Source organism: Hyposmocoma kahamanoa, unplaced genomic scaffold (genome assembly GCF_003589595.1).
Source record: "Hyposmocoma kahamanoa isolate Upper Pololo Valley unplaced genomic scaffold, ASM358959v1 92, whole genome shotgun sequence".
NCBI classification, from domain to species: domain Eukaryota; kingdom Metazoa; phylum Arthropoda; class Insecta; order Lepidoptera; family Cosmopterigidae; genus Hyposmocoma; species Hyposmocoma kahamanoa.
The window spans coordinates 2,573,698-2,596,521 of record NW_020654748.1 but is presented as its reverse complement, the minus strand read 5'-3'; the positions used below and the strand labels follow the sequence as shown (position 1 = coordinate 2,596,521).

Genomic DNA, 22,824 nt, shown 5'->3' with positions numbered 1-22,824 from the left:
GTCCAATAGATATCTGCCCTTTTCAAGTGTGATCATTTTGAAATTTTTTAATCTCATTTTATTAGAGCCTATTTTTTTGGCTTCACCGGTCGCGAAAGTCAAGTGATTTACGAAACGTTTCTGTACCCTTTCAAGCCGAAGTGTGTGGGTTGCGTAATTTAATTTTTAAACGTACATTTGTTTATGTTTAGTAGCAATACCTCTAACTGACGGTAAGTGATAATGTGTGAAGTCTGCAACCCGCATTGGCCAGCGTGGCAGACTATGACCTAAACCACAAGTTCCCAAACTTTTTGGCTTACCGGCCGCCACCAGAAAAAATAATTGAAAACACGTACTTTTTATATTACTTAACACAAAAAAATCACAAGGAATAAAATATATAGGGCTGGTAGCTGTAAAGGTATCTAACTGGGTGACGAAATACTTAAGATTTCTCATAGATGGCGCTACGGCTAAAAGTCGCTAAATACAAAGACACGACAACAAACATTGAAAAACTCGTAAGGTCTGCTGGTACGTTCCGTGGCTTAGTTGGTATAGCATCTGGCACGGGTATGCTAGAAGACGTCGGTTCGAATCCGGCCGGATCCAAGGAATTTTTTCTGAGTGTTCGATCTTTGTACTAATAATTATAACAAACTAGTGGAGTAATTTAACATAAAAAATGATTGAATATCAATTCAATAAAAATTTAAATTATATGTTTTGTTTTTTTTAAATAATATCAATTGACTGGACGAACAAGTCGTGCGTCTGATGGTAAGGTGCACGCCTGATGGTAAGGTGCACGCCTGTCCATAACAATTGCAGTGCCACTCAGAGCTTTAAATAGCAGAGATCTGAGGGTCACTGCCACTGCGCCCGTCACCGTCACCCTGAGACATAAGTTGACAAGTCCCATGTGCCTGTAATTTCACCTTACCCTTACCTTTCAAAACCGGAACACAGTAATGCTAACATTACTGCATGGCGGCAGAAATAGGTAAAGTGGCAGGACTTCCCTCATAAGTAGCTCTACTCTTTCATAAGTAGCTCTACTGCTACTGCATGTAGTGTAGTAGTTTTTATAGATAAATTAGGATTTTTTTCAAATGCGGTAGCACACCCTGAACAATATCAACGCCCCCGCAAATTGCTTCCAAGCGACCACCTTGGGAAACTAAGACCTTAACCCAGTCATTAGAAGATACCTGGGTCCTGCAATCGGATGTGTCCTATGTTGATGATGATGTTTATGTATTTGATTATTTCATATAATCAAAAAAGAAATTAAATACATTATCGATTATAATTAATTGGTGCTGGTCAAATTACAGGCACACGAGATTCAAAACTTATGTCTCACAGTGACGGGCGCAGTGGCAGTGCCCCTCAGATTTTTGTCTTGAAGTTCTGTGACACTGCAACTGATATGGACAGACTTGTCGCTTACCAATCAGGCGCATGACTTGTCCGTCTCGTCACTTCCTATTATATATAAAAAAAAAAACTGATTCACTAATTTCGTTCGTAGAATCTTTAAACTTCTGTCTTGAAAAGTCGTAATTTTGCACATGTGGCCGTATTATAGAAAGGGTGCGAATTCAACAATATCAGTTTGTATGACTCCATATGCATAAACAATGACCATGATTTGCATTCGTATTAAACAAACAATAGGTCTTTAGGTTACTGAGACCTTTGTTCTACATTGAATGGTTTATTATGTTTCTGTAGTAATTTAGAGCCGCATTAATTTTTGTAGGTGAGCAACACGCACATTTTGCATGCTCAATAACAAAATTTGTACCCCTCATGGAAGAGTGGCATAAGTGGAGTTACGTCAAAAACGTTTATTGTTCCATTAGATACAATGTACCTCGCATCTATCCAATTCTTGTAATACTATCGAGTAATATTGTAGATAGTGTTACAAGAATTGGAGAGGTTGTGGGTTATATTTTTCTGTATCTAATGGAGCTATAAACATGTTTGACGTAAATCCACTTATGAGGGGTGCGAATTGACGAAGTACGTAAAGGTATTTTTTGTGATACGTACGAGTTGGGTTTAAAGAAATAACGTACGTGGCACAAGCCAAATTGACTTAATATTAAAAAATGATGTATTCGTTTTATTTTCTTTGTTTTTTAATACGTTCACGTTTCTTGAAGACGTTTCTTTTTCTTTTAAGTCATTTTATTGCTGAAGGTGCAATTTATGACACCAAAATTTACTTTGCAATATTAAGGTATTTTTGATGAAAACCACCGTGAGACTCAAGATATATTAACTAAACTAACGGATAACTCGCGTATTTAAGTTGAATTTTCGCCCGTCATGTTTCGAACCAGTGGTAGTCATGAGATTCCGTGGCAGTGTCTCGACGGACTCAGTACGGCTGCCGTCCAATATACCTTATAAAAATGATTTTAGGGGAAATTAAAATAAAAACTTTCGTCCAACCAATACAAACCCACGACACCAGTCAGCGTCTATTAACACTGATTAAAGGTTTCTATACTTTATTTAGATATAATAATACACCTAATATATTTCATTCAATTATGTATAATATAACTTCCAAAACTTCAAACTGGCATATCTTTAATTTCATGTTTCTTAGAAAAGTAAATCCAAAACCAAATTTTTTCAGCAATTTAAACTCTGTGTTAGGGGTTAAAGTATGAAATTGCGTTTTGCACTGAAAAATGAAAACTATTTTTTTTACATAATAGAATATATTTATTTATTCAAAGTTTTTACCCTTCTTGTCTATACATACGTGCCATCTAATTGGTAGACTATTTTAACATTTTGTACTGCTTCCTGAGAAGAAGTACTTTGGTATGAATCGGCTTCCACCATCACCTTCAATTCATTGTTATTTATCTTGTGGCAGGTCTTGCTCATGATTCATTCTTCAAGTCGAAGTTAAAGCAGTTACGCACGGTGCGTTCGTTGGCCGTATCCTCTCTAAACACAGCATTGACATTAAGAGCAGTTTCGGCTGCGTTAAACCACGTCGAAACTTTGCATTTGAAAATTACTTTTTCGCTGTATCCATCTTCACTTTAAAAGATGCATGTAAAACAATCGAAAGTCGAACAATTAAATTGTTAACTTTTTTAAATTAATATGGCTCTGCGTGAAAAAAGTGCCACTTTGAAATTTGACACTATGCTAGTTTCATTTTTATTCGAAGTAGCCAGCAAATCGGCAATTTCATTTAAACCCCTATTATTTTCACATATTTTTCATTAACAGAGTCATACAAATTAAGTCATCACAATTTTATATCGGATCTCGCCATTGTTCTTTATTCACATACAAACTCAGCGTTGGACAAACGGCGATACATCGACTCGGGACTGTAGCCATTATCAACCTATAACAAATCCCACTGACGGGCAGAGGTCTTCTCCAAGAACAAGCGGGGAAGGACCAAGGGCTGTGAACCGTCTATGTAATACAATACCCGTTTCATCGCGATGTTTTCCGTCATCGTTCTTTGATGCCTTTAACTTAGTAATAACAGTCACAGGGACATGCCACAAAGGTTTGAACCATGAAATTGAGAAGCAATTGCTCTCCTACCGGCGCCGCTCACCGGAACCATTTGCGGTTCCAGTCTAATGAATTCCTATTTTCCGTTTTATAATATAGTACGTGTATACGTATGTTTTTCATCTAACTATTTTGGTTTGTAAGAATAGAAGTGAGTTTGCTAAAAACAAAAAAGCTACATATGTCCTTTGTAGTCTGCAACAACAATAGCGTTGGACGTAACGTGGTGTGTAAATTCTATTTCCGTACCGGGCTTGCTGTCCCGACGTAGGCCACAGATATTGAACGGGACGTTCTTCGGAAAGGTTCCTTTTACAGTTTCAGTATTTAGCGGAATTTTTTGTCCTTAACTGTGACTATTTATCATAATAAGGTATATACTTCACGCCCTTTTCCTATCGGGGAACGCAGAGACAACAGCCTTGTACTTGCTACAGTCCTGACACACACCCTTCGCCACATCAACGCAGTAGAAGTAACAGAAGAGGTCCTTGTGAAAGAGTTCGTCCAGAGAAGTACTGCCTTACCTATTTCTGCTGCCAAGCAGTAATGTGAAGATTACTGCGTTCCGGTTTCGAAGGGCAAGAGTGCTGGTGAAAATAGCAGCTAAATAGTTAAGTTGACAAGCACATGGGACGTGTCAACTTAAGTCTCAGGGTTTCGGGCGCAGTGGCAGTGCCCCTCACATCTTTGTGATTTAAAGCTCTGAGTGGCACAGTTATGGACAGGCGTGTCGCTTATCACCAGGCACACGACTTGTTCGTTCCGTCACTTAGCATTATAAAAAACAACACGCATTATTGCTTTCGTACACGGTCGTCAGTTACCTGGTCCTTCTTTAGGACGGCTAAAATTTGGTCATGGTTTATTTTGCCTTTGTCGGCCCTTACCAACTTGTCCACTCATACTCGTCAGTCTTCTTTCATTAATTCTCTCCACAAGTCCGAACCATCTGTGCATCCCTTTCTCTATCTATGTCACTATATCTTCTTCCACGCCGCAATGCTCTTCGTAACTTTTCCATCAGAGCCACTCCAGACCATATTTCTCATAGCTCTCATTTCTACTGCATTAATTCTACTTTTGCAGTACTGCCAAACCCAACATCCTCTACTATACATAAATGTAGGAACTTCACGCACAGCCAGTCCTCCTTTTTTAGACACTTTCCGGCTACTAATAAATAATAATAAGGTGCAACAGTAGTAATTGTGATCAGATGAGGGTCTGAAATAGATATCTGAAATAATAATAATAATATCGTATTGTTCGCCGGTTCTGAACCTGAGTCGCTGAGCCCGGTGGACTGTGCCATTGTCAAGGAATTTCGTCTCTCCCATTTAAAAATTCCAAATTCATTTTTGAGACAGAGAGACGATATTCTAAAGTATATAAAAATGTACCCAAAATAATTAGAATAAAAAAATATAGTTTTGATGAAAAACGTTATTAAATTATAATTAATTAAATCATTTTTGTGTTGTTTGTGTGTACAGAGAATTTGTTGAATGGTTTTTGTATATGCTTAGAACTTGTGAAAATATTTCTCTATTGCCAATAACTTAAAATTCACTAACCAAAGTTGTCTTACAAGTATGAGCGAGTCTACTAATATTATTGTGGACAGTATGTGATACGCGCTACTTTTTAAGCGAAAACTCATTTTGTAAAATATAATAAATTAATTCTTAATTATACCTTTAATTCAATTTAATTTAATTATTCACTTAACTCTTTAATTATAATTTTCTTACAGAAATTTGAATTTTCTTTTAGTTTGAAATATACATATATGTAATTAATATAATGTAATTGAAAATTGGTTTATACCTAAATAGACATGAGCGCCGATAATAGACCAACCGGCGGCGGTGCGCCGACTAAAAAGTGTCGGCGGCGGCGTTTCGGCGGCGTTTCGGCGGCGTGAGCGCGACCCTAAAACGAATTTGTACATCGGTGTTAGTTTTTACAAAAACCGTTATACAAATAGTTTTTCAAAGAAAAAATAAAATAACTTTTTTTTATAGTAATCAAATTTTTATCAGTTCGATCAGGGGCTCCGATCGTACGCACGCGCACGCTTCCATATTGTGTATGCGTAGTGAAAATGGCGACGCCAGAAATTGACAAATTCTCTTGTTCCATAGTAAATTGGATCTAGTACTAAAAGAATTCAGATGGTCCAACCTATCACACTTTATTTCTTGGACCATTTTAATTCTTTTCATTGACAAATTAATTTTTTAAACAAAACATCTTTAAATATAAAATCACTAACTAACTTGTTGCCTATCTATGTCACTTCTGCTGAGGCCGTACTACACGCTAGCCTATACTGCAGATGACAAGGCAAATCTTTTTGCCTCACTCTTTGGAAAGAGTTCGCGTCTGGATCTATCTAATCTTACCTCAGGCTGGCTTCACTGTGGCGCCAATTCGCCGAAAAAGGGAAGCAGAGCTGACTCTGTCAACTATAGACCTACTCAGTCTCTTCCATACTCTGCAAGACTATAGAACGTGTATTCAATAACCGTCTCTTGTCGTACCTTGAAGACAACGACCTCCTCAGTAATCGCCAGTACAGATTCCGACGAGGGCGATCAACTGGGGATCTTCTTGTGTATGCCTGTCACATATGGAGCGAGGCTATAGAAAAGCAAGGTGAAGCACTTCCAGTGTCTTTGGATATTTCTAAAGCGTCCGGACATAGCTCCAACTTCAAGGGCAACTCACGTGACCCGCGCATCTCCTCGCATACAGGCCCTCAACAAGACCGCTACCAAGACGCGCTAGCTACTCACGAGACAGACGCCCCGGACACATGCAAAACCGAAGCAAACGAACATGTCCGTCTCTGCAGCTAACCACAAACCTCAGTGAGTCCATACTTAAGTCTGGGGTCACCAGAGACGCCCGCAAAAACGTATCACTGGCGGAGGGCTTGGCCCGGACGCCCGCTGTAACCTGATCTTGTCGTCGAACCCGTAGTCTCCCGGAAAATCTCGGGTCGGTAGATAGGGACAGTTGCTTCAACTGTACTAAGCACAAGTCCGGTCGTGCATGGAATACTGTTGCCACCTTTAGGATGGCTCTGTTACATACCAACTGGCCACCTTTGATTCAATTGACAACAGTGCCAAAAAGAGGTGGCTCGCAATTAGTGGAGTCGAAGCTGCAGAGCCTTGAACACCGCCGTAAAGTTGCCAGCTTATCGGTATTTTACAGGATATATCATGGAGAGTGTGCGATGGGATTACACGATTTTAATTCCGCTTTCCCCTTTCCATCACCGGGGGATTAGACGTAGACTTGGGTTCCACCTCTATGTTGTGGATATTCCAAAGATTCGCACGAAGCGTTACGCTTCCAGATTTATGTGGCGAACGGCTATGGAGTGGAATTCCCTGCCTGCAGACTTGTTCCCTGTACGTTATAACTTAGGCCTTTTCATGGCAATAGTGAATAGGCATTCATCTATCGTCGACCTCCTCGTCACTTTTCATCAGGTGAGATGGAGGTCAAATGCGAACTTACATTTTATAAAAAAAAGTTTTATCTTAGAAAAGTAATTTTCTTGCGTCGCCATTTTCACATACACAATACGGAAGCGTGCGCGTGCGTGCGACCGGAGCGCCTGATCGAACTGAACGGCATGCCGATTGCATTTGTCGGCGGCGGCGGCGCGAGGAAAATCGCAGCAGCGGCGGCGCGCCGTCACGGCGCTCATGTCTACCTAAATAATCTCAGTACAGAGAAAAAAAAACCGACCACAAAAATTCGAGGAATTACATCTACTTGCCAAGTTTTATTGAAATCGGCTACCGGAACCGGAACCATGCCATCTTTGGAGGTGGAATATTTTTTTTTAATTTAATTGGGAGACCAATATTGAGGTAACCTTCCAACAAAAAAATATACATTCAAATCGGTTCACAAAAGCCGGAGTTATAGCGTATCATACATACAAAAAATCTCTTCTTTTTTGGAGTCGGTTAATGAACAAACATTTTAATTTAATTTAAAAGCGTATATCTATGAACAAATAGAGCTAAAGCCTAGAGTTCTGTTAGCTCATACAACTCGTATTGCAGGATCAAGTCGTTATTCAATCTCTGCGTACCATTTAGATAATTCCAGAGAATCGCAACTGACCCATTTCCAACCCACGTACTGTATACGCTTCCAATGCCAACTACAAAGGAAAATAACTATTATTGAATTTAATACTTGCAAACATTCGCACTGTACCACGATACGCTTCATGCTATTGTTTACACTTTGATAAATAACGTTGAGATGCTATAAAAAGAGAGTTCGGTGTGAAATACACTATTGACGAATATTGTTCTCACTGGCACAACGGTCACTATTAGCTTTTTTTATCTATAATTTCTTTTGCTGCTATTATATTTATTATTATAACTTTACTTACATAGATTGGAACATCTCATTACACTAGTTATCCGGAGTCGGTCGTTAATAGTTGTGACAGTCTTATTGACTACTGTGTTATTATCGAACATAATCTTATTATTGTCCCAAATAAACATATTGTTTTTATTTTAACGGAGATCCCGAGTTTGTTTCATGTAGGACCAATTTGACAAACGAGAGTTCAAATCTCAAAAGTAAAAACACAGAATATTATTATCATCATCTCATTCACCCCAAATTGGACGTAGTTAAGCAAAAAGGATCCAATCCACAAAATAATCAAACAATTCGTTACATGTACCAAACGGTTCGTGAAGTCTAACCTCTTAGATCAGCAAAAAGAAATACAACATATAAACAGAAATAAATATCTGTGGAGTTACATGACAATATAGGTTTTTAAAATAAAACAAGGTGAGAAACACTTTTAAACTTCAAACTGTCTTATCTCGAAAGTGACTGGATGTGCGTTTTATCCTTTTTGTTTAACTACGTCCAATTATCTCTCGTACATTTTTAAAATCACATTTGCGAAAATCAATTATCTGGAATTTTTTCGAAAACGCAAAATGGTACATGGGACTTGTCGAGTTAGGGCGTAGTGTCAGTGCCCCTAAGGTCTTTGCTATTTAAAGCTCCGAGTGGCACCGCAACTATTATGGATAGGTGTGTTGTTTACCACCAGACGCGCGACTAGTTTGTCCGTTCACAAGGTATTATAAGAAAAGCTGCATTATTGCTTACGTATACAACGCAAATAATTACCTACATAGTTTCGGTGAAACATAAAATGTAGAATCATCTGTTACGAATTGACGTGGATGACCGTTAACCATGGTATTTGTAAGAAATATTCATCATTGAAATTCAATTGCGTTTATTTCAAATTCAAAGTCAACCTTTTATGACAATTTTCCCAGTATAGCGGTGATTTAATGTTACGTCAATAACAAATCAAAATGTAATTAATTCCGGGTCGAGTACGCTGTTGTACAAGCAAACAAACTGATGTTTGTATCCGACTGACCCATTTGCGTCGGCGCGTTATATCTCTTTGTTCGAACCGAAAAGATGTGATCGATTTTATTGTACACTTTTTTTGAAGCACTAAGAAAGTATTCAATTTAACTGCCTCCATATCCGCACGGTTACCATAATGCTCTGCCACGCAGAGGTTTCCATTTCTGAGACGGGAGAAATATTTGTATGGCCTACATTTACTGCTCTCTTGAGTTTGGGTGTAATTTGTTATTATCTATGCCCGTGTCCATGGCAACTGCGATGCAGGGTTTCCCTAGTGCGGGGCTATGTGCCTGTGTGTTATTATTGTTTCATAAAAGATAAGATCACACAAACAAATGGTAAAAAAACCTATACCAGGATAAATTTAGAATAAGTTCATTTCCCAAATTAATCGAACCCGGAATTTCCTCATCCAGCGCCCAAAGTTCAAAGTCGGTTAGGCCAAAGACGTCGTCACTATTGTGTGACACTTATTTATAGAATAGAGTTATTTTGCTATTGAAATCGTGTAGCTAATAATGAAAGCCGTAAATCATTTGTTTAAAACATCTGGCTATCATTACTACTGTATTTTAATGATCAAATAAAAAATTTGAAAATGTTGCTGATGCAAGGTTACAGATATATAAAGAAATTAAAGCTGATAGATGTGACTATATCTACAATTGACGTGTTTTGAGATTCGTTCGTAGTATGTCTTACATTTGTGGCGGCCTCTACCAAAGATGTTCCTGATGAAGGTTTTTTTACACATCTCCGAATCCGAGAAATGACGGTCCGAAATGTGATTTTATCACATTCACATAAGGTGTCCAAGGGTCATATTCCAGAACTCTACTTAATGCTCAAATCAGGACTTGAGTATGGTTTAAAACACTCGAAATCATACTCAAGCCCTGCCATTTGGGTCGTATTTCCAGTGCTCGTGTTTCAATTGCAATCCTGACTAGAGCATTGAGTAGAGTTCTAGAACACGACCCTAAGTGTGATTTCGTATTTTGTCGGATTCGAATTGGACTTAGTGCACAAGCGACATCCGAAGTGGGTCCGACTTTTCTAGATTTGTATAGTTTCGGATTCCGAAAGAATACAAATCGAATGCAGTACGTAAACGAGCTTACTGAATCTACATGAAAAACCTTCCTATTTTGTTTGGTATTGTAATAAAATATTATTTCAATGATTTTGTGACATTTATAACAAAATAATCGATCTTCACGAAAACAAACAATCTGCTTAGCTTAATCGTTGGGAAATTTTATCAAAGTTATATTTGAAGAACTGAGCTGATTTTTCGGCTTACAGTCTGTTTCTGGAAGGTTTGTAAATTGTTCCAGCGTTGCTTTTGGGTCCTGTCACAACTCGAACATACGCAATAAATATCAGCATCAATGAATGCTGATGTGCATATTTTAACTTATGCATATTATCCGCGGTAGCGGACGCGGATGCTGATATTCGCAATAACCCTAGTCTCTACGTAACGTCACCAGCTTGTCGCAATTTGCCACCCGTGTCGATCGACATTACAAATTTTATTGAAACACATTTTGCTGTTATACGTCGTACCCTGGTGATGAATCGTCATCAAAATAGTAATTTGGGGATAGGCAGGTATATTATATTTATTTTAACTTTGCGACACAGTGGGTTACCTGTGCGTCGCAAAGTTAAGATAAATATGCCTGTCCCCAATGACGTCAATTTTTTATGTTCTTTAGTGATTTCCTGAATCCCGAAAACGTCCACGACCTAAAAAATATTATCGTAAGGTAGTCTCCATTTTCAGTCTATGTTCCTCGAAGTTTAGGTAAAAAAACTATATATTCCGATCCCTGATTATAAGTTGAGACCCAAATCTTTTCTCCGACTGCTGCACATAAAACTCTCCCTTGTTTTATAATACCAAGTGATGGGACGACAAGTTGTGCGCATGGTGGTAAGCGACACACCTATCCATAGCAATTGCAGTGCCACTCAGAGCTTTAAATCGCAAAGATCACAGGGATCCAGCGCCTGTCACCCTGAGACATAAGTTGACAAGTCTTATGTACCTGTAATTTCACCAGTACCTTTACCCTTCAAAACCGGAACGCAATTACTGCTCACATTATTGCGTGGCGACAGAAATAAGTGAGGTCATCGAGCATGTGAGGTAGTTACGTGGACGAAATCTTTCTACTCTTCTCGTACCTTCTAAATGTACATTGTCACTAAAATCAACTATTTCGTTGCAGGTCTAATATGGTTCATAGTCCCGGTCTCCATGATAATCTGCAACGACATGATGGCGTATGTGTTCGGCTTCTTCTTCGGCAAGACTCCTTTGATCAAGTTGAGCCCAAAGAAGACCTGGGAAGGATTCATTGGCGGCGGAATCTCAACTGTTGTCTTCGGTTTGGTGGTATGTTAATTGTTGGAATTGTAACATTTAACTTAAACCTTATAGATAATATAGATTAAATTATAAATTATAAGAAGCAATAAAATAAAATGTGACCTAAAATAAAATAATATCATAAATGGGTAATTGTGATTTACGATTCGCCTCCCGGTGGACATTCAGTATTTAAAAATAAAGCTGTCAAAGGACGTGCACATACTACTTTCAGGATTGCATTGTCAGATGCAAGCTCTCTTGTCCAAAAAGAGGCCACTCTCGCTCGTAACATAGCGAAAAAGTCCGGAATACGGGCTTCCACAAACATGATCTAGGCAGCTTCACCAGGAAGCGTCATTGTAATGAACCCTTAGATAGTTGTAAGATTTCATAGTGAAGCTGGTTCACAGCTGACACGTGTACATGCATTGGCAATAAGCCATAACATTCTTAAGCTTTTTAATATAAGCACACAACCACGTTTATAACTTTAAGTTGTAACTGTTGCTTAGTTCAATACTCAATTTCATTTTTTTGCGACGCTCCTAAGTGCCTAGTCCCGCCATCTATGTTTCCTAAACAGAACTTTCGTATTCGTCATCGAAATCGTATTCGTATACGATTCCGATGACGAATCTTCGAAATCGTATTTTACACATAAAGTTACTTGAAAACCTTTAAACCGTTGAAACCTTTTATGGCCTCTTTCTTGCTTTTCGCTGACAACACAATGTTGCAAGCTTTTTTTTACATTATAATCTATGCTTAAACATTTTCTTAAACGATTTTATAAGCTTTTAACTAAAATGCGTTTTTGTTCTTCTTTCGTGTCGATCCAGATTCTTTTATTTTTCAAATATAATATTATAGTATAACTTGCACTACATGTGAAAGTACAAGAAATTATATTGAGATCGTCAAACAAAAATGAAAATTATAAACTACAAAATAAATATAAAGAACAATTAATTAATAACAATATTGTTGTCATTAAATAACTTATCAAATATCATTCTTCATCAAGGATGGTTGGAAGTTGATAACAAATACATGACCCGAGGAAATAAAAGATTGTACAAAAGTGTGTCAATGCGATAAAAATTAAAATAAAATAGAAAAAACTCAGTAGTGTTACATTGCTAGGTCCGTAAATTCATTTACAAAGTAACTGAATGCAAAAAATGCATTGTATATACAAATTCTGCAGGGTGATTTCACATCACATTTCCTTCATATTTACCACCGAGTATATAACCAGAAATAGAGACGAAATCTCATTTATTTGAAAATTATTCTGCCAATTCATTACGATAACAACTGCGCTCGGATTGGCCAGTCTGAATTCGAAACAATTGACGGGTGTCGTCAATTGTTTCACTTCAAATCGACAAATTTAACTTGAGCTTTGCTATAATGGACGAAAATGAAAAAAGACATATTAAGTATTTAATTACCGATGAAATGTGATTCTATTTGTTTTGTATTTAGATGTTTTGCTACATAATGGACGAAAATGAAAAAAGACATATTAAGTATTTAATTACCGATGAAATGTGATTCTATTTGTTTTGTATTTAGATGTTTTGCTACTTTTCCCACACCACAGAATGTAATATACGGAGACGTACACATAGGTCAGTTATTGGCGCTGTACTATTTCAGCTTTCTAATTTGTGTTTTCAAGTGCAAACGCGAGTTGATATTAAAAGTGATATAAGGCCCATTTACCTGATGAGTTGCCAGGGATGGATGGCCATTACTTCGTCTCTATTTCTGGTTATATACTCGACGATATTTACACTGGCTTTTACGTATTCTTAAAGTTGTGCATCCAAATTAAAAAACAACCTTGATAAGAAATTTAAAATAAATAGAAATTTTGCCGTCTCCTGTCAGTCTTTATAAAATACGTGTTTGAGGAAGTAAGGCATCGATAAAGGACATAAATGTTTTGTCAGATGTTTCAAGTCCGAGAGTAGCGGGCAGACGCTCGTAGTAAGTAGCTTAGGTCGGAAAAATATTAGTGTGGTGAAAGGGTTTGCTAATCGCCGTAAGGTACTCGCCGATTGACACGCCGGACCTACAGGAAAGGAGTAGTACGACCTGGTCCCCCAGGCTCCTTTCGTGCACCTCCGTTAAAGTGAAAAGCCCCTTTACCACGATTATTTATAGTCTGTCTTTTTTGAAGACGGTATAAAATGACATTTCATTACGCAAAAGTGTTGCCCGCTTGCGAGCAGCTAGTGATTGCAGTCGATAAATATTCTATCGACTATCGATTTAATACTGGTCACGCTTATGGAATAAATAGCCGAAATTGTTTAATTTGAATCCACCTCGACCCATTATTCATCCAATTACTGAGCATAAGTTGATTTGAATTGTCAATTTTTGTAAGTTTATACGTACATACATGTTTATGAAAACTACAAAGAGGAGACATATTTTAAAGCTTTTCATTTTAACTCGATACAGATAATAAAATCCGGCTGTTCTTGTTAAAATGTAAATGAATAAACATTGATCTCGATACTAGTAGGCCAACTGTTCTTGGCAATAACGCAACTAGTAATCATTAGAACTTCGTAACATTCACATTTCACTAATTTTGGGCAAAATTGTATCTTCTTTCACAATCTGTCGATAAATCTATCGACAACAACTACATAACTATTTCAAATTTTATGAAAACTGACAACCCTACAAATGACATTTTACTCCGTCTTCAAAATAGACCGACTATAAAAAATACAATATTTCAACGTCGAAAATTAATTTGTCGTTTTTTTCCATCTTGCACTAAAATCGCCCTAAATCTGTCAAATATTAACACAGGATTATCTACATTTTACAGATGTCCTACATGATGTCACAGTATCCGTACCTGGTCTGTCCGATCGAATATTCGGAGTCCCTCGGTCGTATGACCATGGATTGTGAGCCCTCGCTTCTGTTCCGCCTGCAAGAATACACTCCGCCGCAATTCCTTATGCCTGTAATGAAAATGGTGTGTATAAAAACTGATGTCTACTTGAAATTATATGCCTTGGATGTGGAATATATTTCTAAATGCAAGGTCACTCTACGGCAGTGTTAGAACAAAATTGTTATTTATTAAGTTTTAGACTGGTTATAATATGTAATTAACTAGCTGAGTTTTGACAATTCAATTCAATTGAGACAAAAAATTAATACTACTCAATTTGAATTGTATTTAAATTTTTTATGTATGTATGACTTGTTGGTTGTCCTAAATATATTTTTTTTTAATTAAGCGAAATAACTCGCCTAGGAACTCGAATTAAAAAGTGTCTTATGTGCTAACTTGGCGATAGGTTTTGTTTTATTTGTTGTCTTCTCAAAGTATTAAATGTAAATTTCTTACTATGTCATTTATGCACTTTTTGTTAATGAAATAATACGACTCCTCCAACGTAAAGGATCGTATGTCGAAATTGCCTAGTTTACAGGGGAGTATTTGAGAGTTCTGAATTCACTCGTTACTCACATAGAGTGATCATCTAATAGATCATCTAACCGATATCTAGAATTTTATAATACTCTATGTGAGTAACAAGCTTTGCCGAATAAAACTGAGAAATGCTAAAGTCACGTATCATGCTTATTTCAGTGAATTCAGAAGTTTAAAACGCTCCCCTGTAAACTTGGCAATTTCGACATACGATACTTTACGTAGGAGGGGTCGAATAGATAAAAATACAAAATATATTTACTACAACATTTTAATATAAATAGTTTAACGAAAACCAGGAACTTTTTCGCACATTTTTACTTTTCACCTTCCAATCTGATAATACTGAGACGTTGTTCACTTTACAATCTAGTAATATTTAAGAGGTATACGAAGATATTTTTGACACATATAAACATTTAAATAGACGAATAGATTTATTCAAGTATTTACAATGTTAATTTTGGTTTTGATATAGTATTTAATAGATGGTTATTCCGCCTCTGTGGCCAAACGGTTACCGAGCTGGTTTGCCACGTTTTCGATTCCCGAGCGGGAGTAATATTTTTATATGGCATACATTTATTGCTCTCGTGAGTTTGGGTGTAATTTGTTGTTGTCTCTGTGTGTGTCCATGGTAATCGCGATACCGGGTTTCCCTAATGCGGGGCTATGATTGTGCATTATTATTATTATCAACAATCTGGAATAGGTTGCTTCTCGGTGGAGGAAGAAACTGGTAGAGGTGTCAACTTAATGTGGTACTTTCAAAACTGACCATACATGTATCAATTCCAGGTAGGTCGCGAAAAAATCACCATGTATCCGTTCATGATCCACTCGCTGGCTTTGAGCATCTTCAGCTCCGTCATCGGGCCATTCGGCGGATTCTTCGCTTCCGGATTTAAGCGCGCTTTTAAGATCAAGGTATTGTCACAAAATTAATTTCTTTCTCGAAGCATTTGCGCCAATTGTATGTGTAACAACTTGTACACGTACCGAAGGCATTTTTCTTTGTGTTGGATCTTTGTATTAATAATTACTATTTAAACAATTTGGAGAAAATAAGTTTACACTAACTGTTACCTACTTTAAGACAAATTTTTTGTGCTATGTAAACCGGTTTTGGAATGTGGTCTAGTCTATGTATGTTTTTTCTTATTAATAATATCGAGTGACGGGACGAACAAGTCGTGCGCCTGGTGTTAAGCGACACGCCTATCCATAACAGTTGCAGTGCCACTCAGTGCTTTAAATCGCAAAAATCTGTCACTCAGGGACATAAGTTGACAAGTCCCATGTGCCTGTAATTTCACCAATGTATGTATGTATGTCTAATGTATTAAACTGTATATGTATTCAGATTAAGTACCTTTAAAATAAAAAAATAAATAATCATAACCTGTAATTTAGCGCATCTTATTATAGTTAATATCGCCATTCTCGGAGAACAAAAAGATAACTGCCATTATCACAGTTTTAGTGTTATATCATATTTAAGATCTTTAGGTACCAATACATCTTCGTGATCGTGATTTTTAAGCAGTTACTTACGGAATAACAAAATAATACAATAATATTCAAATTTTCTACACATGCCCAAGTGCACAAGAATAAGGTTATATGACAATATTAAACTAAATGAGTTACGTTTCTTAATATGACATGACAATAGAATTATGTTCTCGTAAAAATAATTACGCGAAATAACGATACACTCAGTTATCATATTTTATTCCCGTTTCAAACTGTTCGGACTGTTCGTATAATAAAGTAAAATAAAGCTAAAGTTGATTATGATATCATGGTTTCATTGTAACAGTAGAATAAAAGACCTTTCCAAAAAAATATCTTACTGTGTAAAAAAAAAAGTATCTTACTTATCTTACTTTACGAGATATGTAATTATTATCTTCGCCACTTGCACTATTGCAACCCGCGGAATAAAATGATAAGTCAATCCATTTTGGCTTAACTTACGGCTGTTTCATTTATAATATAGAATGCACAAAAAATATTATTCCCTTAAAGCCATTGACTTACAATTATATGGACGTCGGGTCCGCGCTAAAAAGTGTCCGAACTTATAGGGCGTTAAAATCGTATACAGAGCGTCATTCACGCTTTCGTCTTCGTTTGTTCGACTGACAGCGAAGCAAGCAAAATTAGACAGTACTGCGATGACATTACAATTTAAATTCAACGTTTTAGCTTTTTCATATTCCTTTACATGTCACTACGTTTAAATAGGTTGACTTGGGACATTTTTTTCGTGGTTTTTGTATTAGACCTGTCGTCCATTTATTTGTAAGTCAATGCTTAAAGCTAACTATTAATCTACCTACGTTCAGTATTTAAGAACTTATCAATGAAAACATGTTTTTTATTTTTCCTGAAATATTTGTTGCGATTATCATTTTGTTCTCCGAGGATACCGATATAGTCCTACGTCTATTGATAAGTGCATCTAATTTGCAATAAATTGAAGGAGTATTGTTAAATATCATTTCTGTTGATAATGAGCTTAATTCAAAACTGCACTGAATGGGTTAATTCTAATGCAGGGCTATGGGGGATTAGTCATTATTCATTGTACGGAATATTAAAGGTTATTACTATTATATAATGACTCAAGTTAGTATTGCCTTAAAGGACTGTCAAGCAGTGCGACATATAATATGTATAACACTTATGATGAATTGATGTGATTGGTTAGGACTTTGGTGACGTCATTCCCGGGCACGGCGGCATTATGGACCGATTTGACTGCCAGTTCCTGATGGCCACCTTCGTCAATGTCTACATCACCAGCTTCATCCGTACCGCCACGCCACAGAAACTGCTGCAACAGGTATCCATCATTGTAATTTGCTATGCGACATTGTGTATTAAATGTAGAAACGTCCTTATTTTTTAACTTCACATTATCCTGTATAATTCCTACATCGATTGAAATTACACACAACGGCACATTTAGTGACACACTGTGACATCCTCAAAATAATACTGTGTTTTTTGAAAAGTTTGACCAGTTATTTTACTTTTTCATTTTAGGTTGAATTTGAAAAAAAAAAAAAAATTGTGGACTGCCATTTTTCTTTGTTATTTTTTATTGTCGAATGGTTCTAATCGAATTTCAGTTGACAACGTTTGTTTTTATTTACCACACTTTCATTTATTCAATGCTTAACTGTTACAATATTTAAATTTTCAGTTGTTTCTGTTTTGTCAAAAAACCTAAAACAGGTGCGTCTTGTTTCATTTAGATTTTTTCCCGAAGTTTGAGTAAGGCTGCGCTGTTAAAAGATACTAATAACATTTAAATATAAACGATTCTTGTATATAATTGTAGGTGTCGCACGTTCCATAACAAAGTGACGAAATTCACAAAGAAATTTTTGGGAAAGTGACGCATTGATTTAAGAAAAAAAACTTACTTGGCACCAGCCGTAAATGCCATTTGGCAGGTGCTAAATATGACAACTTTCTGTTTGATGTGAAAAATGATATATTACTTTTAACCTACGTTTTTTCATCAATTATTTAATTTTTATCATTCGTCAAGTATGCAGAGTAACTCTTGCGCACCACGTCGTCGTCTGTTGACTGATGTCAGTCCTCTTATTGCGATTGTGATCGTAATTCTCGTTAGTTTTTTGTAATAACAATGCCATTGCCGAGGAATACCGCCTCCCCATTTAAAAATTCAAAATTATGTTTTAGGCCATAGGTTCCCAAAGTTTTTGGCTCACCGCCCATATACGCAAGGTAAAAAAATTTCAACGCAATCAAGCAAATAATTATGTATATATGTAGTATAGTTTATATAGATAATTCAGATTTTCTTGCCCACAATTACTTTTGAGACCCTTATCTAGGACTCTTCAACTTTGGGAAACTACGTTTTAGACCTTGGTAGAAGCGAGAGTATAAATAGATATCAAAAATAATGTAAACCATAATGGCTTCTGTTAATATCGTCTTTTGTAAAGTTATGGTCAAATTGTATCTCTAATTACATGCTATACTGACATTATCGAGCGGTATTTGTGTGTTTACAGAAAAAATTGTGGTTGTCTATTTGGTTTTTATGTGAACGCAATTGCATATGCAGTGGGCACACCACTGCATATGCAATTGCAATAATAATACACTTATTTCAAGTCCCAATAGACTCTATATATTAAAGATGTGCACTTATTCTATTGTTGGTAAAAATCAAAATTTAATTATACATTTAGACGCGTGTCACAACATTGTCTATGTCCCCTATGACACGGAGAGGGGAGCTGGGCCTGGCCCGCACACTGCGCACCAGAGACGCGTATGTCTTACGCAAAATGACGTCAAAACCGACTACACGCGCGCAAACTACATCAAACATGATGCGTTGCGGTTTTCGTGGTGTCGCCATATCTGAAGTCCCGGGTGCGATTCCCGGCCGGTTCAATGTACACTCGCGAGCAACCAAACCGACTCAGACCCTACACCTGCATATAAAGTAGTTTTTATCAAAAACTACCCAGTCAATTAATAAAAATGTCTTATTTTCTGATAGCCTGAAACTTTAGCTTTAAGATGGTCTCATTAGCATAAAAATCGATTGCGTGGTTTTTGAAATAATGGTAATAGAGTTAACAATTAGGGAAAATAGGAATTTAGAAAAATAATTTATGGAGATTGTTATTTAAATTAAAACAAAAAAAAAGTAAAATAATAATAATAAATTTATTTAATTAATATTTGGTGTTACCCCCTCTAGCCCTAGTAACAGCTTGTAGTCGATTTTTCATTGACCTGATTAACTTTTTAATAACTTCTTGAGGAATTCCGTCCCATTCCTCTAACAACGCCGTCTTGAGCTCATTGATATTTGAAGGTGCCGGATTTCTGGCTCGGACCCTTCGTTTGAGCTCGTCCCATAAATGTTTGATGGGATTCATGTCTGGACTAAGCGCTGGCCAGTCCATGGTCTGTATACGGACTTCTTCCAGAAACCGTTTAGTTATACGCGAAGTGTGACACCGGGCATTATCGTGCATCAATAAGAAGTTATCGCCGACAAACCCCGTGTACGGAACAACATGTTCTAGGAGTATATCGGTAATATAACGATCGGCTGTCAATCCTCCTTCTCGGTTCCCCCAGGCACGAAAATGAGTTCGGTTTTCTCGTCTAAAGAAATTCCAGCCCACATCATACAAGAGCCGCCGCCATATGCAACAGTTTCAGCGAAACAGCACTGCGAAAATCGTTCACCTGGGCGCCTATACACCCGACCTCTTCTATCACTGCCATGCAGACACATTCTGCACTCGTCAGTAAACAAGACAGCCCGCCATTGCTCGTGGTTCCAATTGAGGTGCTCTCTAGCAAATTGCAGGCGCGCTTGTCGATGGCTTGTCGTCAATTTCGGACCAGTTGCAGGACGTTTTGGTGTAAAGTTCCCTTCCCTCAGGCGTCTTCGAACTGTCCACTCGCTTACAGCCACTCCTCGAACACGTCTTAGCTCTTGCTGTACGTCGACACCAGTCAGGTGGCGATTTCGTTGAGATGTAGAGACTATGAACCGATCGTCGATTTGAGTTGTGCACCTGTGACGGCTGGTTCTCGGCCTCCGGTCGAATACACCAGTCTCTAGAAATCTTCTGTATACCCTTGATACAGCAGATTGGCTTAGGTGCAGTGGAGCAGCGACAGATCGCTGACTAAGTCCCTGTTGCAAAAGAGCAACAACTTGAACGGCTTCTTCCGGTGTTGTATCCATGGTTTTGTCAAAATAGTGATGGCGATTCACGGAGATGCGTTCAGGTCAACTTCTGGAAAGCGGCTGTAGGCATAAGCCGCGTGCGGGAGGTTTTATAGTGTTAGTTGGTCGCCCAACTCGTACTGGGTACCGCGAGTAAATTTCCCTGTACTGCCTATTTTATTTTATTTTTTTTAAACTACTGAATCGATATTGATGCTAATGGTACATTTTTAAAGCTGAAGTTTCAAGCATTTTAAACATATAACGTTTTTATAATTCGGTTGTAAACTTTTTGATAAAACCTACTCTGAATGCGCGCTTAGACATTGAGTCGGTTTGGTTGCTCGCGAGTGTAGAAACTAAATTTGCTTTGTTGTATCTGGACTGGGTGTTTGTGATATCGTCATTGTTTCCGATTTCCATAACACAAGTTCTTTACTTACTTTGGGATCGGAGCAATGTAAGTGATGTTGTCGAATATAATATTGAAAAATTCTAAAAGTGTGCTACCATATGAGACTGGCCAATATTACAATTTTAAGTAATATAATAATGTCTCGTATAGTACTTAGCACAGAGGTATCCAACTTTAGCTGAGTGTGTTATCAAGCAAGCATTCTTATGAGATATTCTGAAAATTCGCGACAAAGTTACAGAGAAATATAGAATGTCGAGAGAATGCGATATTAGAAGCCTTTACCAATATTATACATCCGAATAGAACTTCTATTACGAAGGCGGTACGGTAATAGAATAGGATAATAGATAACGGCAACTGTCTTTCTGGAGTATGCTTCCCATTATCGGCCACTTCGTATCTTAATATCGGCTAAGATTGTGGCAAAGCGTGCATCTATTTTTCATTAAAAAAAACTTTATCGTTATTTTATAATTTAATTGAATTTCTTTATTCCCCAAAGGTTTACAACTTAAAGCCGGAGCAACAGCTGCAACTCTTCTACGCGCTGAAGGAGTCTCTCGAGAACAGGAACATCTTGAACATGATACCCTAAACGGTGTGGGTAAACAATTTATTGTATTGTATGATGACAGAACACTTTTATATTGTACTAACGACTCAAAATCATTTTTAGAAATCCTAATAATCCTGAAAGCTGGGTCTAAAGTTAAATCCTGCCTCATGAACAAAAATAAATTGACAATGAAAAAAAAATTGACTAGTGTTGTACGTAAATATTTTAATTTTAGACTACAGGTTCGTGTTGGAACTGAAAATTTAAATTTCGAAATCGAATATACATTCTATATACTACTAATCCCACCAATGTACCGTTTTTTGGTATTAGGACCGGCCTTCGGGCATGACAGTCCACTTAAGGAGAAGTGAGGTATGATAATATCATAACGTACGGAAACCTTTTAAAATGCGGTAATCGGATTTCTGGATCTCCTGATCTTTTGATCCGGAATAACCAATGCAGCAAGTGTTGCTTTGCAATAGTAATACACGTACTTATTTTAGGACAATATAAAAGTATTCTAAGGTTCGAACATATCCAGTGTTGTACCTTGAAAAGTAAACATTTTGTTCTAGTCCAAATATTGTACATTTATTTGCTTTGGAATAAATATGTTCCATCTTTATAATACATCTTATTGACCCTTGAAAGAGTCTGTATTGAAATTTAATTCATATTTTAGTTTGTTAAAAAATATTTGTAAAGATGACAATTTGCACTTCGCCGTCATGTTGCAGAATATTAAAAAAAAATTACATCGTAATTTTACCTTTGATGTCAACTGTTCATAGTAGGGTTCATTTGTAACTTGTCAATCTTTAAGATGTTTAATAGTACCAAAGATTCAAAGCAAACAAATTAAACAATAAAAGTAGATATGTATTAAAATCTAATACATGGAATTACAGTATCAACTGGTATTGCTAATACACAAAAGATAAAGTATATATCTAGTTATTAATTGTAGATTACTTAGTAAAATTTTATTGTTAGTGATAAAGTTCCATTTTTAGGCTTAATATTTAATTTGAACTGTTTTGTGTTACTTCATATCTCTTATTGTGTATACATAATCATTAAACATAGATGTCTTTTTACGTCACCGTGTATACAAAAGTAGACTTTCTGCTCAAGACATACTATTGCATATTCTGCAAACGGTATGTCTCAAAATACTGTTGAGTAAAACTCAGTCAAGTTAACATAGAATTTTCAGTATTCCCTTTTATTAAAGTAT

General features: G+C 36.9%; 1 protein-coding gene across 1 annotated transcript in view; it reads left to right on the top strand.

Moving 5' to 3' along the window:
- Positions 1 to 22,436, top strand: part of LOC113236470 (phosphatidate cytidylyltransferase, photoreceptor-specific) — a 44,980-nt gene extending 22,544 nt beyond the window's left edge. The window contains exons 6-10 of the mRNA XM_026472550.1: positions 11,244 to 11,410; positions 14,241 to 14,393; positions 15,657 to 15,785; positions 17,575 to 17,709; positions 21,528 to 22,436. Of these exons, the coding sequence (XP_026328335.1) occupies positions 11,244 to 11,410; positions 14,241 to 14,393; positions 15,657 to 15,785; positions 17,575 to 17,709; positions 21,528 to 21,620 (677 nt within the window). The 3' untranslated portion in view covers positions 21,621 to 22,436. The remainder of the gene's footprint in view (positions 1 to 11,243; positions 11,411 to 14,240; positions 14,394 to 15,656; positions 15,786 to 17,574; positions 17,710 to 21,527) is intronic.
- The last annotated feature ends 388 nt before the right edge of the window (positions 22,437 to 22,824 follow it).